Source organism: Plecotus auritus (assembly GCF_963455305.1).
Source record: "Plecotus auritus genome assembly, chromosome: 2".
Lineage (NCBI taxonomy): Eukaryota > Metazoa > Chordata > Mammalia > Chiroptera > Vespertilionidae > Plecotus > Plecotus auritus.
Genome location: NC_137771.1, coordinates 45,350,729 through 45,369,053, shown reverse-complemented (window position 1 = coordinate 45,369,053; position 18,325 = coordinate 45,350,729). Strand labels below are relative to the sequence as shown.

The following is an 18,325-nucleotide window of genomic DNA, read 5'->3' as shown; positions in this document are numbered from 1 at the left end:
CTCTCACAATCCAGGACCCCTTGGGGGATGTCGGAGAGCCAGTTTCAGCCCAATCCCACAGGCCACTCCCCTCAAGAGGGCACCAGCTGCAGGGCTCACTGCTGGCTGGCAAGCGCTGCTACAGTAGCACGAGCCTCTCCCGATTGGCACTGATTGGGTACGAGACTGCGGCAGGTGCAGTGGGGCCAGGATGAGCAGGAGTGGCAGGTAGGAGCTGCAGGCAGCGTTGGACTGCGGGTTTCAGCCCGATCCCCGCAGGCCACCCAGAGGGGCCCCACCTGTGCACGAATTCGTGCACCAGGCCTCTAGTATTTCATAATAGGTCAATGTTAAGTCTAGGCACAACTTCTAATTCCACTGTAACACATGGCACTTTTTAAAACCTAGTTCTGTTTTATGTTCTTTTTAAAATAAGATTTCAATACGTATATCTCATTACTTTTTAAAAGTATTTTGCTTAGAGTGGTATTTCTTTCACTAACTAACCTTTTCTTTTGGACTGTTCCTTTTAGCTTTCCTATATTAAATGGTAACCTGATAATTTCTCTGTTACAGAACTTTGCCAGGGTTAAAATGCAGGTAACCATGTCACTATCTTCCTTGGTGGGTACATCTCAGAATTTTAATGAAGAATTCTTAAGACGTTCTCTGAAGACTATATTGACCTATGCTGAAGAAGATCTCGAATTGAGAGAAACAACCTTTCCTGATCAGGTCAGAAATGCCACTTTCTAGATCATTAATTGAAATAGGATTGTAAAATAGGCACTTTTCCAAATTGTTAAATCAATCTTTGTTTTTTACTGGAGGAGCCTGTATTTTTCTTTCAATCCACATATCATATGCCATAGACAGGGATGAATTTTTTTATTTCAATAAGCTACTTTTCCTTCTTGGATTAAAAAAAGAAGGGTTTAATTCTGTGTATTTGTCACAGAAAGAACAGTAGACAGGCAGTATGGGCAACCAAAAAGTTTTATTTTCACTTATTATTGAAATAGTAATTTGCCTTAAGAACTAGGGTTTTCTACAAACTACCTTTTGGGGGAATCAGAAACATAGGAGAGAATTACACTTTGTATTCTTTTTTATATCTATTCTATCCCTATATTTTATTTCTACTTACAATTCTACTTGTTTCCAGGTGAGAGAACTGAAAAACAAAACAGACTGCTGAGGAATTTGTAGGAAGTTTAGTACCCTTAACCCACCATACTCCAGTAATCCCACTCTTACCTATATCAATTATTTGTTTTGAAATCTTCAGATACTCTTCGGGAATATCTTCTAAACTAATTTAGTAATTGTGAATGAATGGCAATTGAAGAATGTTTTTCATATAATTTTCTGCTGCAGGTCCAAGATTTGGTTTTCAATCTTCATATGATCCTTTCTGATACTGTTAAAATGAAGGAGCACCAGGAGGATCCTGAAATGTTGATTGATCTAATGTACAGGTACCATTTGTTTGATTCACTTATAATCCTATATAATAAAAGTGCAATATGCAAATTAACCATCACTCTGCTACACCCACAAGCCACGCCCACCAGCCAATCAGGAGCAAATATGCAAATAAACCCAACCAAGATGACCACAGCCACAGAGAGCAAGAGGGAGGCTTGGGTTTTCCCAGCATGGAGGAAGCCAAGCTTTCCACCTGCCCTTGCTGGCCTAGGCCTCCACTCAAGGCTACAAAGTTTCAATGATAGAAGATACATAAAACCAAACAGAAATGGCAGCAGCCACAGAGCTGGAAAGAGCAGGAGGCTAGGGTTGCCCCCGGTGATGGAGGAAGCCAAGCTTTCCGCACACCCTGGCCGGCCCAGGCCTCCGCTTAAGGCTACAAAGTTTCAATTATAGAAGATACATAAATCCCAATAGAAATGGCTGCCGCCAGGGAGCAAGCAGAAGGCTTGGCTCTGCTCCAGGCTACAAAGTTTCAATTGTAGAAGATAAATAAACCCCAGATACCAGGGCCTCCGCTTGGGTCGCCAGGGGGCGTGGCCGGCCTGCAAACCACCACAGGCTCCTTGCCCAGGCTGCCTCACACCCCAAGGGAACCCCCACCCTGATCCGGGACACCCTTCAGGGCAAACCAGCTGGCCCCCACCCGTGCACCAGGCCTCTATCCTATCTAATAAAAGAGTAATATGCAGATTGACCATCACTCCAACACACAAGATGGCTGCCCCCATGTGGTCAAAGATCCTGCCCCCATGTGGACACAAGATGGCCAGCAAGGGAGGGCGGTTGGGAGGGACCAGGCCTGCAAGGGAGGGCAGTTGTGGGCGATCAGGCCAGCAGGGGAGGGCAGTTGAGAGGGACCAGGCCTGCAAGGGAGGGCAGTTGGGGGCGATCAAGCCTGCAGGGGAGGGTAGTTAGGGGTGACCAAGCTGGCAGAGGAGGGAAGTTAGGGGCGACCAGGCCTGCAGGGAAAGGTAGTTGGGAGGGACCCAAGCCTGCAGGGGAGAGCAGTTGGGGGGCACCCGGCCTACAGGGGAGGGCAGTTAGGGGTGACCAGGCCTGCAGGGGAGGGCAGTTGGGGGGGACCCAGGCCTGCAGGAGAGAGCAGTTGGGGGGGACCAGGCCTGCAGGGGAGGGCAGTTAGGGGTGACCAGGCCTGCAGGGAGGGCAGTTAGGGGTGACCAGGCCTGCAGGGGAGGGCAGTTAGGGGCAAACAGGCTGGCAGGGGAGCAGTTAGGCATCAATCAGGCTGGCAGGGGAGTGGTTAGGGGGTGATCAGGCTGGTAGGCAGAAACGGTTAGGGGCAATCAGGAAGGCAGGCAGGTGAGCAGTTGGGAGCCAGCAGTCCTGGATTGTAAGAGGGATGTCCGACTGCCTATTTAGGCCCGATCCCGGTGGGGTCCCAGATTGGAGAGGGTGCAGGCTGGGCTGAGGGACACCCCCCTCCCCTGTGCACGAATTTTGTGTACGGAGCCTCTAGTAGCTTATATAATGGGCTTAAATTAGTATGACACAGGAAACATTAGATAAAAAATAAACACAAATATTAAGTCATTTCCTAATGGTAGTTTGAAAAGTCAAAATGCACTTTTTTTTAGGCTTGCTTTTTGACATCCCTTGTGTATTCCTTCTTTTAAGAACTATGCATAATTGTTCAGTATATTTATTGATTATCAAAAACGAGAGGGATTTAAAAAATAATCAGAACACATTTAACACCTTGGCGTCCTGGACCCTAGACTTCCTAAGAAGGCCCAAGAACCCATATTTTAAATGTAAAAATCAGTCCTTTAGTGATATTTATCATGACCATTTTCCTGACTTTAAATATGGTTATGCTATAGAATATGTCTAGGGACACATTTTGAGAATTTTGTAATTCCTATTATATGTAGAAAGATGTAAGTAAAACTTGAGGCTTTTTCTTTGCCACATGACCCTCTCTTTTCAGTTTTGGAGTTCGTTAAAGAACACAAATAAGACAAATATATTTATAAGGCTTTTTTTCTTGAATTTAAAACGTCTTTATGTTTTTCCATAATGAACACATAAATTCTCATAGTTTTTCCCTTATTGTTTTCCTTAATAGCCAGATTTTAATATGGCATGACTATTTTTAGTACTTCCTTCTCCCCTCTCCCCCTGAAAAAAAAACTGATATTGCCCATTCCATGGGCCCACTTTCTCTAAGCATACACGAAGACATTTCCATACCCCTAAAAAACTTGTCTTAATTGGTTGTGTTAGATAACAGAAACCTTTGTAGGTAAACACTACTCGTAAAAAGCAATCTAAACTCCCTTTCAGCTTAGGAAGCAAATGCTAATTGGGAAGAATTTCTGTTCTATTTAGAATTGCCAAGGGCTACCAGACCTCTCCGGATCTGCGTCTGACCTGGTTGCAGAACATGGCTGGCAAGCACTCGGAGCGCAGCAATCACGCTGAGGCTGCGCAGTGCCTGGTCCACTCAGCAGCGCTGGTTGCGGAATATTTGAGCATGCTGGAGGACCGCAAATATCTCCCTGTGGGGTGTGTAACATTTCAGGTAGGAATCTGCCAGACTTACATTAAATTGCCCTTTTTTGGTTTTAATTTTTCTCCCTGGTGTTTAGATTAATTCGACTGGTAAGGAAAGCATAAAGATGGAATGTATGCTTTATAAGATGGAGTAACATTTCAGTATCACTGTCATTAATACATTTTTTAAGAGTACTTCTTGCTAATTCTCTCCACATGGTCTTACCTCTGAATTACCAGGGCCATGTATGTTTTTTCTCTTTGCCTAAAGTACTATGGACTTTTATGTCATCTATGGAATACACTCAAAATATGGAGAATCAAAATTCAGTAGAAACTCTTCCTTGGCTTTTACTTAACACACCAGATAAACCAACATTCTCCATCCTCTGTATAAAATATGCTAATACCTGGCTCAGAAGTGGTAGTTTACTAGGGTTACATACCTCTGATTCACTAGTTGAATTCTTTGCTTACAAAGAGTCAGTTATGTTTCTTAAAAACCTGTTATGCCAGGGTTGAAAAATTTCTAATTTTGATTAAATATTATATACTCTGATGAAATCCAAATGCAAAAAGAAAGTGAGTTATTGTTTCTTTGAAAACTAGGTTGAATGATTTGCAAAGACTTGATAAAAGTGAGTCTCCAGAACAGTTGTTGAGTTAATTTTGGATCAGAAGGATATAAAAGATTGCAGGAAAAGCTCCTAAAAATCTAGGATAATTTCATAAACTTTTTAAGTTCAAATCTTTACTCTATGGAAACCAAAACTGAAAATATCAAATAATGGTTGCATTATGGGTACTTAGTCAAGAGAAAGTGCATGGAACTCTGATCTGGAGGCCCATACTCAAAGAACAGGTCTTAGGCCTGCCTGAAAAATTGACAAATGAGTGTGTATCTCCTGTAAGTGTTTACATCACAATAAAATATTTAAGGTCTGCATCCATCATTTCTTTTTTAGAACTAATGATTGATCCCAATCTTAGGGAGTAAAGGGTTTTTTTTATTATAACTGAGTTTTTTTATTAACTCTTTGTGTTGGGCAAATCAAAGAGACTGTTTTTTTGTACCTTAATTTCCCTCATAGGGAATTTTTAACAAGATCAATTAAATTAAATACTATTTAAATCTCCTTGGATGTCCTATCTATATATATAAAGATCCAGGGTTGTAACATCCAAAACAACCGAAGACTCAACCGAACACCAGGCTGCGCATGCAGCAGGTGAGCGGGCTGAACTGCTGACCTCTCAGAGAGAGAGAGAGAGGCGGGGCTGATCAGCAGTGGCAGCGGCTGCTGGTGAGGCCAGAGAGGGAAGCAGAGTGATCAGACCCTGCTTCTCTCTCCAGGCCTCACCAGCAGCCAAGCCTCTCTCTCTCTCCTAGAGGTCAGCAGTTCAGCCTGCTCACCAGCAGCCTGGGGTGGCTGCTGATCAGCCCCGCCTCTATGATCAGGCCTGGAAATAGTCCCGGAGATGCTAACTGGCATAGAAACCAACCAATCAGAACCAAATCTGGGTGAATTGTGAGGAGCCAATGGCTGCCTAGGAGGCAGGGCTTTTCACGCTGACTGGCATAGAAACCAACTAATCAGAACCTACTCTGTGTGAACTGCAAAGGCAGAACCTAAGGTGAGGGCTGAGGGAGTTTTAAGGGTAACAGCTGTTTGGGGTAAGATGTAAGAAAGTGATTCAATTTTTTAATGACCAGTTTGGCAGTATAGTGCATATAGCTGGCTATCAGTCTAGATATAGGGATTATGTGTTTTTGTCTGCCAAGAACATCTCCTCTTGCTGAAAAAGGCTCCCCCCCCCCCATTTAAGCAACCCTATCCTATATAATTTATGTATACTAATAAAAGGGTAATATGCTAATTAGACTGGGTCGACCAGCCATCTTCCAGATATCCGACTTCCTTCCGGACAAAGCCATCGTGGTGGGGGCCAAGGCAGAGGCAGTTAGGGGCGGTCAGGCCGGCAAGGGAGGGCAGTTGGGGGCAAGATCAGGCCAGCAGGGGAGGGCAGTTGGGGGCGAGATCAAGCCAACAGAGGAGGACAGTCAGGGGCGATCAGGCAGGCAGGCAGAGGCAGTTAGAGGCGATCAGGCAGGTAGGCAGGCAGGCAGAGAGGTTAGGGGTGATCAGGCAGGCAGGGGGGCAAGGTAGGGGTGATCAGGACAGCAGGGAGGCAAGGTAGGGGCGATCAGGCTGGCAGGTGGGCAAGGTAGGGGTGATCAGGACAGCAGGGAGGCAAGGTACGGGCGATCAGGCTGGCAGGGGGGCAAGGTAGGGGCGATCAGGCCGGCAGGGGGTCCAGATAGGGGCGATCAGGCTGGCAGGGGGGCAAGGTAGGGGCGATCAGGCAAGCAGGGGGCCAGGTAGGGGCGATCAGGCTGGCAGGGGGGCAAGGTAGGGGCGATCAGGCCGGCAGAGGGGCAAGATAGGGGTGACAGGCCGGCAGGCAGAGGGGTTAGAGACGATCAGACAGGCAGGCAGAGGGGTTAGGGGCGATCAGGCAGGCAGGCAGGCAAGTGGTTAGGAGCCAGTCATCACAGATTGCGAGAGGGATGTTTGACTGCTGGGGATCGGGCCTAAACCAGCAGTCGGACATCCCCCTGAGGGGTCCCAGATTGGAGAGGGTGCAGGCCAGGCTGAGGAACCCCCCTCCATGCATGAATTTCATGCACCGGGCCTCTAGTGTCATATTAATATTTTCCTTAGCCTATGATTTTTTTTTAAATTCTTTCTCACAACTTTTTATTGATAGAAAAGTTTTCTTGTCACCTTGTAATTTTATTGTCATCTCCAAAATTACAAAAAAGTTTTGGAGATTTGTCTTTTATCTGTGCATAGACTACCCTTAAAAAATTTTTTTTTTTTTTATCGATTTCAGAGAGGGAAGAAGAAGGAGAGATAGAAACAGCAATGATGGGAGAGAGAATCATTGATTGGCTGCCTCTTGTACCCTTCCTGCCCCTCTACTGGGGATCAAGCTTACAACCCAAGCATGTGCCCTGACCAGGAATCCAACCATAATCTCCTGGTTCATAGGTCAATGCTCAACCATTGCGCCACACTAGCCGGGCTGACTACCCTTTTTTTTTTTTAACCTAGGCTGATAACTATATTTTATCTTAAATTACTTCTTCATATACATCTTTTATGCTAATAAATTAATTCCATTTCACAAACCTTTTTGATTTTTTTTTCTCCCTAGAATATTTCATCTAATGTTTTAGAAGAGTCTGCAGTCTCAGATGACGTTGTATCTCCCGATGAAGAAGGCATCTGCTCTGGAAAGTACTTCACTGAGTCAGGACTTGTAGGATTGCTGGAGCAAGCAGCTGCTTCTTTCTCTATGGTAAATGACTCATGCTCATTCTCTTTCCCCAGTTACATACCTTTGGATTATTAGTGATGTGTGTATTTTATTCTCTCTGCTTATGATCCTGCTTTTCCTTTACAATACTTTTCTCTGAGTACCTTAAGAACTATCTAGGAATAAATCTTCTTAATTTATTATTGCTTACTCTCCTTTTAATCTTAATAATCTGTCACTTTTAGTGTTCTCTATTTGCTTGTTTATGGACCAACCCTTAATCTACAACAGATTTTTATTGTTGTTTATAAAACTTTCACCACCAAACAGAACAGAATTTTATAAAAAAACAGAACAGAACAAAACAAGGACTCTAAATGATTTCAGTTCCTGCTTGGATAGACATGGCCTGTTTATTAGATGAAAGGGAGAATCTGTTTTTGAGTGTGTTGAGTACTCAGGAAGATTATGGTTTCTCATCTCATTGGTTGCCCTATTAAGTAGGTATTAGGGGCCTGGAGCTCACATATCAGGAATTTCCTGAACTACATTCTAGATCCCTGTGTGACCTACTCTACCATGCTTTAACCCCAATCCTGTCCCTCCACATCTGTATGTGAAAAATTTAAGTATTCATGTGGATCTAAGATGGGATATTTATCAGAGAAAGGAGAGATAGCTAGCTGAATCCCCGTCTTTAACCATGGTGATAGGGTCACCTACTTTCTGTGACTTTTCTGCTGAGTGTTTAGTGTCCCAGCACCAAGATTTAGGAGGCAGTGAGGTACATGTTAGTGTAAGATGGTAGCTTGAAGTAATACGCAATGCTGCCCCAACTTCCCCATTGTACCACGATTAGGAATTGGTTATTTCTTCTCTTGACCTTATCCCTACCTTGCAATATATTGGTTAAGGGTATAGATTTAGAAGGCATACAGCCAGAATTAAAGTCCTGGCTCTGCCACCTTGGTAGTTAACTCACTTTAGGCACTAATTACTCAACCTATCGGTGCTTTACATTTCTTACCCATTGAATGCATCTAATAATAGTACCTACCTCATAGGAATGTTGTCAGTATTAAATGAGTTAACATATGTAATGTGGCTCCAGATTAGTAATAATGTGTGCTGAACCACTGAGCCACACTAGCCGGCTGACTATCCTCGTCTGCATCGTATTAGCACTTAGAACCAGGTAGTCTGAATATAATCATTCTTAGCCCAGCCAGTGTGGCTCAGTTGGTTGGAGCATCGTCCGTGCATGGAAAGGTTGCTGGTTAGATTCTCATTCAGGGCATATACTTGTGTTTCGGATTTGATCCCTGGTCAGGACTCATATGGAAGGCAACTGATATCTCTCTCTCTCTCTCTCTCTCTCTCTCTCTCTCTCTCTCTCTCTCTCTCTCTCTCTCTGTCTTTCTTTCTCCCCCTCTCCCCCCCCCCCCCGCCCTTCCTTCCTCTCTAAGCATGTCCTTGGGTAAGGGTTTAGAAGAAGAATAATTTAAATAAATAAATATAATTCTTAGACTCTAAGGATGTTAGGTGTTGGTCCACTTTAAAATTTTTTGTCTTTGAGAATCTTGGATCTCTGCTCCACAAGTTTCAATATAATTGATCTGAACTAGCAGGGGGGGGAAGGTTTTTTGCTATTAATGGAATATTTTGATAAATATACACTGTATTAGTTTGTGTGTGTGTTTGTAATTTTAATAATCACAGTAGTGAATTCAGATTGTGGTACAATGGCCTAATTACAGAATTTCTTTTGCAATAAATAGCATGTAATTATGAATTTCATTCTTTTTCAATTAATCTATTTAATCTTAATTAAAATAATTACTGAGGCATTTTAGTTACACTAAATATATTTCACTGTTATAGCTATGTGACTGCTTAAACATATTCCTGTGAACTGACTAGAAAATATAAGAACCATATGTTTATTTCCTTCGGAAAATATGTTTGCTGATTTGTGAGGCAATGGGAACTCTATGGCTCTTGGAAAACCTCTCTCTTCCTTCACTATAGCTACCATGATTAAGGACAAGAGAATGGAAGAGTAGTACAAACACATTTTGTTCCTTACTGAGTATAACCAGAGTAACCCTTGGCCAACCACTGGCCAACTAGCCACTAGTGGACTAAAATCTGAAAATCTGATGACTCAGGACTTTCTCATGTTTTGTTATAAATCAGTTGTTTTTCCATAGGTGATTTCCTGTGCCAATTTAATATTTTGGAAAAGTTAAATAATTTTAGTTTCGTTGGAGGCCACAGGTTATCTGATATCTATGTATCTGTGACCAATGTAATAATTGGATATTTTTATTTCTCTGCTCAGAATTAGTTTCTGCAAAAGTTTATCTGCATATACAAGTACACACACATACACATATTTATCTTAGCGAAGTAATTACTGGATAGACAGAAGCAGAATGTCCAATTCAAATTATATAGAAATAGAAATATACATATGTATGTTAAATGCACACACACATATATATATGCATGTATATCTGTCTAGAGAAGATAATACATTGTAAAAAATTGTTCTATTAAGTTTATTAAAATTAAAATTAGTATTGTTTGTTTTTATGTCCTATTGGGAAAGCTTCAGTTGGTATTGTTGTAGCAGAAATATTGTGAATTCATAAAGTGTAAATATTTACTTTCTTGTTGATGTAAAAGAAAGCGATATCTTATTCTTACAGGCTGGCATGTATGAAGCAGTTAATGAGGTGTACAAAGTACTTATTCCTATTCATGAAGCTAATCGGGATGCAAAGAAACTATCCACAATTCATGGTAAACTTCAAGAAGCATTCAGCAAAATTGTTCACCAGGTAATGATTGCAATTTCTAGCTTCAGTATAAATGAAGAAAACTGTCTGAAAGCATTAGTGTTGCATTGAATTGATGTCAAAGTGGATCCCATGGAATGACCATTTTAATCAGGTTACAAATGAACGGTGTCAAAATGATGGTTCAGGACCAAAGCAAGGCTCATTAACAAAAAAATGAATTTACCTAAAGTAGATTAAGATCATCATAAGCTTCTCACATAGCTTGTCTTTGTTTTGTTTTTGGTTTTTTGGTCCCTTTTTTAAATGATGACTAGTTGCCAAATTTTTTAAATTGTGTGCTATTTTCTGTTTCACAGTGTGAGTTATAATTATGAATCTGATTTTTAAATTGATTTCTAGGCTGCCAAAAAAGTTTTTTAAGTTAATTTTTTATTAAATGATAAGAAAATTTAATAAACCCCTAATATTTTGTGATTTCAACTGGACTTAACTGTTTTATCCTAGATGTTTCCATTTAATCATTCTTTGATATATTTCTAGTATGAAAATGGTTGTCTTACTTGTATTCAATAATAATAGTATAACTTCAATACTTGTTTATAGTTCATGGAATCCACATATCACAAAAATTAAAATCAAAATAAACTTAGTTTACAATTAGACTATTAGCAATTGCTGTCCCTGAAACTAAATCCTTGGCTCCATTTAAATACTCCTTAATACCCTATTGAGCCTTCTCCTCTTCCACTTTTCTGTTCCTTTCCTGTGCTACTCATGCTGTTATCTGCTACTGCCATCATCTAAGAAGGAAGTGGAATCTGAATATCCACTTCTGTATTCAGCACTACTTCTTTATTGTCTATCAGCTTGACTTCTTGTTTCTTGCCATGGACTAAGCTGTCCTAGATGAAATGATATAATCTAAAAACTTTAACAATCTTAAAATAGAGCTGCTATACTGTTATGTCAGAATTTTATTGTTGTCTGCTAAAATATTGAAATTGCAAAAGATTTACTAGTATTCATGACCATAATGGGGGGCGGGGGGGGGTTATACTCAATTATAAATATACTGTCAAAGGAGCCTTATTCCAGCTTCTAGAGCTGTAAACTGCAAATTACACAAGTCAGGTCTGGAACATCTAGAGCTAGTAGATTCCAAGAAATTTTCATCCATGTGTACCAAAGGCATTTGAGCAAAATTACAATTTCTATTCCAATTTACCCCAGGTAGTTCAGCTGAGTTTAGTTAGAGATCTAATTTAAACACACAAATGGAACAAGCAGTAGGCTTTCTTTCCCCAAGATATGTACTTTCACTTCTAAAGTTTTTAAAAGGCAAAATTTTAGCTATTAGGTTTTGAACAAGCAATTTATAAAATTATCAGAGGTCTTAAAAGTAAAAGAATGTGGTGTTTAAAAATATCCTAGTACTATCAGTGGAGAAGAATTTATGGTATATGGTGCCTTTCTTTATACTACTGAACTTCCTTTGGCCTTTTTTTTTTGTTGTTCTTTTTAAACAATTTTTTTATGACCTGCCCTTTTTTACTTTTTATTATACAGAGTACTGGCTGGGAGGTAGGTAATGTTTTAGTTAGTTAAAGACACTAATAGATTGATTTGATCAGATTTCTTATGCCAATGCTTTGCCCACATGTGCTAGCTGTGGGCATTCTGTTGCTATCTGCTATCAACTGAATTCATTAACCAAAGAAATTTTGTTAAAATACTGTAAGTTGTTTTTTTAATTTATTATTAAGAGGTGTAGGCAGTGCATGGAAATCCATATTACACTAATGAGATTCTTTGGTAAATGAGCCACTTTGTCATCACTTTAGTTTGTTTTTATCCCTTGAAGCATTTTCTTTCATCAACATTTACACACAGATTTCTTTTTTTAACCATATTGTTTCACCTCATTTTACAGAGGTCGATTTATGTGTTATTGCTCAGAGGTGTAAATAGAAAATACTGTATTTCATCTGATCTAAGATGCCATCAATTGTAAGACATCCCATTAATTTACAAGCATTTAAGAAAGAAAAAAGAAACCTGTGTATTAAACCACAATATCCTATCAAGTGAAAGATTAATGCCAACTACAGAGTTTTTAAAATGTATGCAAAAACAATTATGCATCTTAGAGTTGATGAAAGAATGTGTTAATTTGATCTTGAGTCACTTCACCTTGAGTATAAGCACTCCTGAAGAAAGAAATTCAATTTTGTTGCGGGGAGGGATTAAAGAGATTGGGAGAACTTGAAATTTAATTGACCTCGTATTCTGACAGTGTTTGATAATTAATGTTTAATGAAAACGACGTGTGCAGCCTTTTATGTTTTAAGTGGTTAGTAACGCTCATGAAAGTTATATCAAATCTTAAAATGCCAGGAAGAAATTGATTGCCATTATTTTAAATTTTTATGTAAAGGAAAGAATTCTATAAAATGTGTTTTAATTTATTTTGATGAGGTAAAGCAAAATATTAATAAATGAGATTTATTTAAAACGAGGTGTATTTGCAAAGTTGTCTGCTTTGCCTTCTCACTTCGTAGTCACCTTCATGTTGACTAAACAGTGTAGGCTTTCTGTTTGGTTTCGGTATTGCAGTCCTTGTTTTGGGACCCAAATAGAAAACCTTAGCAATAAATGTTACTACTGTATTTTCTTCCATTTCTGAATTGGTTCCCAACTTTTTTTTTTTTTCTTTGTACTTTTGCACCTACCTTAATTCTCCAGATAAAATGTGTATGACCTTATTAATATTTAGTATAGAATCCCTCATTTCTGTGGCTTAATTAAGACATCTGTAGACTTGCCATAGTTATCTATGAGTGATAACGTTCCTTCTGGATTTCCTATCGTGAAATGGAATTAGCTGAAAAGTAAGCATAAAAGATATATAGAAACCTCTGAGCAGTTTATTACTAGTCAGCTTGATGCTAAATCGACCCCTGAAAGGTATAATTTTCACTGGTTATGACATTAATATCATTCTGTCATCATGTTTATTGCATGGTAAAAGTCACACAGGCTTTATTTTCTTGTTTATATCTTGTCACTGCCTTTCACTGGACCTTTAGCTTTGTAGCTTCTAAAATTGTTGCACGCTTGTTTTTTGCTTTTTCCTTGTAAAACTTAAATGGATGCTTGCATTTTTAAAAAAAATGTGTTTGCTACCATTTGCTGCTTATTTGTTTTGAAATTTCCTTAATTAAAATGCCTTCTGTTTTCTCTTCTCTCTTGCCCCTGGTTGCTGACCCTACTCCCTACTTTTACTATTGTCTATTGTGGTAAGTTCCTATCTTGTGAATATTTTTCTTTTTTACTCAGAAAACTTCAGTAATTTCATTTTTTTTTTTTCTAAAAAACTGTGTTCTCTAGCTAATTTCCTAATATTCTCAAAGAACTCTCACTGGGTTGAAATTCAGTAAGGATGATTTATACATTATAGAATGATTCTTTGACTTAGAGGAAAAGCTTTTTGCACTTATATATTTGCATTGTGTTTCATTTTTTCTTATTCTCCTTGATTTGGTATAAATTGTTTGAGTTGGTGAAGCTTTTGGGGGATGTGTGTTTGGGTTTGTGTATGTATGTAAATGGTAACTCTAAAACTTGACACTTATTAGTAAAGTATTTACCATGCAAAATAACCAATCACAAACCCTTTATGAATCCTGGTGACTATTAATCTGCTGTCCAGTTTCAGTACTTCACTGGCTGTTTGCTGTTCACTTTTATTTTTTCTTTTCCCACGTCCATTTTTTTAAAATAATAGGAAATACGATGTGCTTTAATCATTTCTTATTATTGCATTTTAAATTGTTTTTATTTAAAAAGAGAAATGTTGAGTTTCTGTTTGGATATTTTTATAACCACCTCATATATTGTATGTGTATTTCATTTTAAAAAGATATCTTTACCAAATAGTGATCAATTTATATTCAAAAATAGATCATTTGTATTCATAGTAGAGTATAGTTGTAGATAGAGAACGACAAAACATAGGAAGAGAAGTACCACGTAATTACTCAAGGAAATTCTCAAAAATTCTCAGGGAAAACATAAGAGAAGTGTCAAATGGCATATATACTTAGGTTCTAGTTTTTGTATACCAGTATATAGAGTATGGGGAATATATAGCCTAATTAAGAACTTGGACTAAGGTGTCAAATATATTGGGATTTAACCCCCAACTCCACCACAGTATGGTCTCCAAATGTGACCTTGGGCAAGTTATTTTCCCTTTTCCTAAAATAAGGGAGGAAATAGTGGTACCTCACTCAGAATTGTGATAAAAATTGACATACTGCATATAAAGTGGATAGCCAGTGTCTAGCACATACTAAGTACTCAGAAATGCTGGAGATTATTGTTTTTGTTGTACTATATTTATTATCATCATTATTTTTACTATTACTTGAAATCTTAACACAATTTGGTTAATAAAATCTAAGAGGTGTTATGTCCCCAAGTTGAGATCTGTGACTAAATAAACTGATAAAAGTATGTAAGTGTTCTCTCTCTTTTTTAAGTATGTTACTTTTCTTTAATGTTACTTTTTTTTTAAGTTTTTTAAATTGATTTTTAGAGAGAGAGAAAAGGGGAGGGAGAGAAACATCGATGTGAGAGCATACCATTGATTGGCTGCCTCCTGCACACCTCCTAGTAGTAGGGTTGAAGCCGCAATCTGGGCATGTGCCCTGACGTAATCGAACTGGCAATCTTTTGATGCATGGGATGACGCCCAACCAACGGAGCCACACTGGCCAGGGCACTGTGGTCTCTTAAGAGGAATAGGTCTAATAGAAGGGAACTACCACTGTGTGAAGTACTGGTATGCTTTTATGGAAATCAGTTAACTCGAAGGAAATATAGGGGAAAACAATTGAATGAGGATAAAAGAAGTTATAGAAGTGATGTCATTGTAGAAATATATAACCAGCCCAACAGAATGTTTCTTATGAAATACAGATTTAAGTTATATTTCTCATAAGAAATTTCAACCATTAGAGACATGGATAGATGAGTAGATGGATTTCCTTGTCTGGGATAGTTTCATCACCCACAAGATTGTGCAAGTCAATAAGTAGAACTGCTAAGAATAAGTTGAAGTATGTGGGAAGTTCCAAAAGAGTTCATAACAATAAAGGAAGATTATGTTAGAAAATCATAGGCTAGGTTAAAGAAAAGTGGATTTTTATTTTTCAAATTCAAAGGAAAACAGTTATCATTCTGTGGTCCAAAACTCTGAAGAGAAAATAAAGATGAAAGTGACATTTTTCCTGAAGATAAAGCTATGTGTTAATGTTTTCATGAGCCTGATAGTGTCAGTGGTTTGACACTGGAGAACTCTAAGTTGAAAATAAATTTACTCATTGGGGGCTGGGAGTGGAGCGGAGGCAGTGGGGGAGAAAAGAGGGACATAGGTAATACTTTCAACCATCTTTTTTTAAAAGAGAAAGAAAATAAATTTACTCAGACTCTTAATTTTCCTACCTCTGCTGCTCCCTCCTTCACTTCAGTATGCACACATTAATTTTTAATTCCAGTAACTCCATATAGTTACCCCTACGATAGTTTATTGACACATAGGAAGCACTCAAATATGTGAATAGATGGTTTCCCTTACAAATATTCTGTTTCATTATTTTCCCTCTTTCTCCGCTGGCATGTCCTTTCCTCCTCCCACATCCAGTGTTCATTCTCGAATTGTAGAACCTTGTCCGTGTTAGCGCTTTTGTGACCTGGCTCCAATAGTATTAATATTTCTCGGTACAACTTTTTAGCACATAACCCTTCGTATTGTAATTATTTGAATACATTTTTTACTCTCTTGAGGAGCCAAATCTTATTTTTATGTTCCTGTTACTGATGAATAGTAGCTAACACATCATAAGCACTCAGTGTCTTTCCTTGAACTGAATGTTATTATGGAAAGTAAAGAAAGAGTTTTAAATGGTTGCTCATAGTTCAATTTTAAAGTACATTAATAATATTCAAGTCCAGATCTAGGGACGCAGTGAGCCTCACTGATCAGATCAGCTTATAGCAGTATTGTGTCTATTTCTGAGGTACCATGCTTTAAAAGATGGCACTGAAAAAATCAAATAAATGCACACTGGATAGTGATTACTCTCATATGGAAAGTATAGCTAAAGGAAATAAATTTTAATAGCTGTCTTCAAATATTTAAAAGGCCACGATATTGATCACTTCTCGGCCTTTTGGCTAAGATCAAGTGTAAAAGGCCACGATATTGAATATTTGAAATAGTATCTTAAATTGGAAACCTGAGAGGAGTACAGCCAGAATAACAATATTTTAATATTTGTGGGAATTTTCATGTATATAATGTTTTTGAAAAATAATCACAAATCATTCATTTTTAAAATAATTTTTATTTTTTATGCAGTGTTTTCTTTGTTCCTTAGTTATGTCAAAATTTGCTATTATTATATTATTCCATTAGCATGTTGATCGTTTTTATCAGAATTTTCGTTGAATACATTTAATCTATCTAGAAAGATTTCCTTTGCTATAGAAATCAGTGAATTTTTATGTCTATTAAATTTTGAAATGAAATAACTTGTGGAAAAAATTTAAATTAAAAACCTCACATTTATTTGGCTCCAAAGACTTTTAAAAAAAAACTTTAAATCTTGACAAAAATGTGGGGTATTTTAATATGTACTTTTAAAAATTATAAAACTGGTAAATTAAGGATCAGACTTTTCCATTTTGCTTGATTATCTGTGACATTTGTGACTTATTTTACATGTCCTTTGCCTTTATAGTAAGAACTCAATATAGGAAAAATAAGTATGGGACAGATTAGGCTTAAATATTTATGTGTGCTGTGTATGTAGGAGCCACCACAAAATCCTTCTAAAATATCTTTGTATCTAAATTGAAAGAATTGCATAGAAAGCTTCCAACTATTTTATCTTTATTGAAGGAATTTGTTTCCAATTGCACTGTGTAAAAGTGACTGTAATGTACTTCATACCTGAAATTAATGTGTGGTTAATGTATGAAGTGAGTGGTTTGAGGACTGACAAATAACTAACTCCTCTCAATTTTTTTCCCCTTTTAGCTTTCAGTTTTACATTTTCCCCTTTCTATTTCATTTTTAGTTACTCATCCAAATAAAAATATTTTTATCAGCACAGGTCTACTGATTATAAATGTTTTGCTTTAGTGCTTCTGGATGGTCTTGGCATTTACTGATTGTCTGCTCTATGCCAGGTGCTATACTTGGCTCCTAACTTTTATGATCTAATTTATTATATTTAGAGATTATATAAGGCTGTTAACTAAAAATGTTAGTGTTTTTATGTAGTATGCTCTAATTTCAGAACAGTTAAAACACAGTCCATGTCATACTGAACATCTTTTCTTGCAATAAGGAAAATAAGTGAATTTATTTCAAATGTATGGACTTAAAACATAAACCAATGTGAAGTAGTCACTTGGTACAAACCTTAAAAAGCATGTACCATATGTGATTTATTCAGTTGGTGAAAGCCCAGTTACATAATGTTATTTGTTAGAAATATTGAAAGAGGAAAAGTTATTGCTTTGTTTTTAATCTTCATTTGGTAAATAACAAAGTATTCTAATTTTTAATTAAAACTTTTTGCAGTGTTTTGGGAATTTTATATTATAGTAATCTAAGCATAATGTCAAAAACAAAAAGACTTTGTATTAAAGTTTCTTTATTTTCCTAAACCTAGGATGGGAAGCGGATGTTTGGCACCTATTTTCGTGTTGGTTTTTATGGAACCAAGTTCGGGGATTTGGATGAACAGGAATTTGTTTACAAGGAGCCTGCAATAACCAAACTTGCAGAGATATCTCACAGATTGGAGGTGAATGCTGTAGTGGTTCATACAATGTCATCTTTTAATTCGCAATGAGAGTAGACTTTCAGATCTAAATCTAATCATCTGATAATACACATCATGCCAAATAAACTGTCCTTTAGAGTACACGGAATTATCTTTTCTGCTATCGTTTTGCTTTCCAACCTTTCTTATCAGTCAAAGTATGGTTCAGGGACCAGAAGCACTGGCATCAGCTAGGAGATTGCTTGGAAGGCAGAGTCTCAGGCCCTGCCTCAGACCTTCCTAATAAAAATCTGCATTTTAACCAGACCCCCAGGTGACTTGTATTCACCTAAGAGTTTGAGAAACACTGCTCTCGGCTTG

General features: G+C 38.0%; 1 protein-coding gene across 10 annotated transcripts in view; it reads left to right on the top strand.

Annotated features, from left to right (window-relative positions):
• The window catches only part of DOCK7 (dedicator of cytokinesis 7), a 200,367-nt gene that overhangs the window by 171,813 nt on the left and 10,229 nt on the right, over positions 1 to 18,325 (top strand). For 5 of the 10 annotated variants that reach the window (XM_080656341.1, XM_080656340.1, XM_080656335.1 and 2 more), the window contains 7 exons: positions 556 to 714; positions 1,357 to 1,457; positions 3,820 to 4,012; positions 7,204 to 7,347; positions 10,017 to 10,148; positions 11,676 to 11,690; positions 17,861 to 17,986. In XM_080656341.1, the coding sequence (XP_080512467.1) occupies positions 556 to 714; positions 1,357 to 1,457; positions 3,820 to 4,012; positions 7,204 to 7,347; positions 10,017 to 10,148; positions 11,676 to 11,690; positions 17,861 to 17,986 (870 nt within the window). Of the gene's footprint in view, positions 1 to 555; positions 715 to 1,356; positions 1,458 to 3,819; positions 4,013 to 7,203; positions 7,348 to 10,016; positions 10,149 to 11,675; positions 11,691 to 17,851; positions 17,987 to 18,325 lie in introns of all 10 variants that reach the window. The other 5 variants (XM_080656332.1, XM_080656339.1, XM_080656336.1 and 2 more) reach the window with 2 other exon arrangements.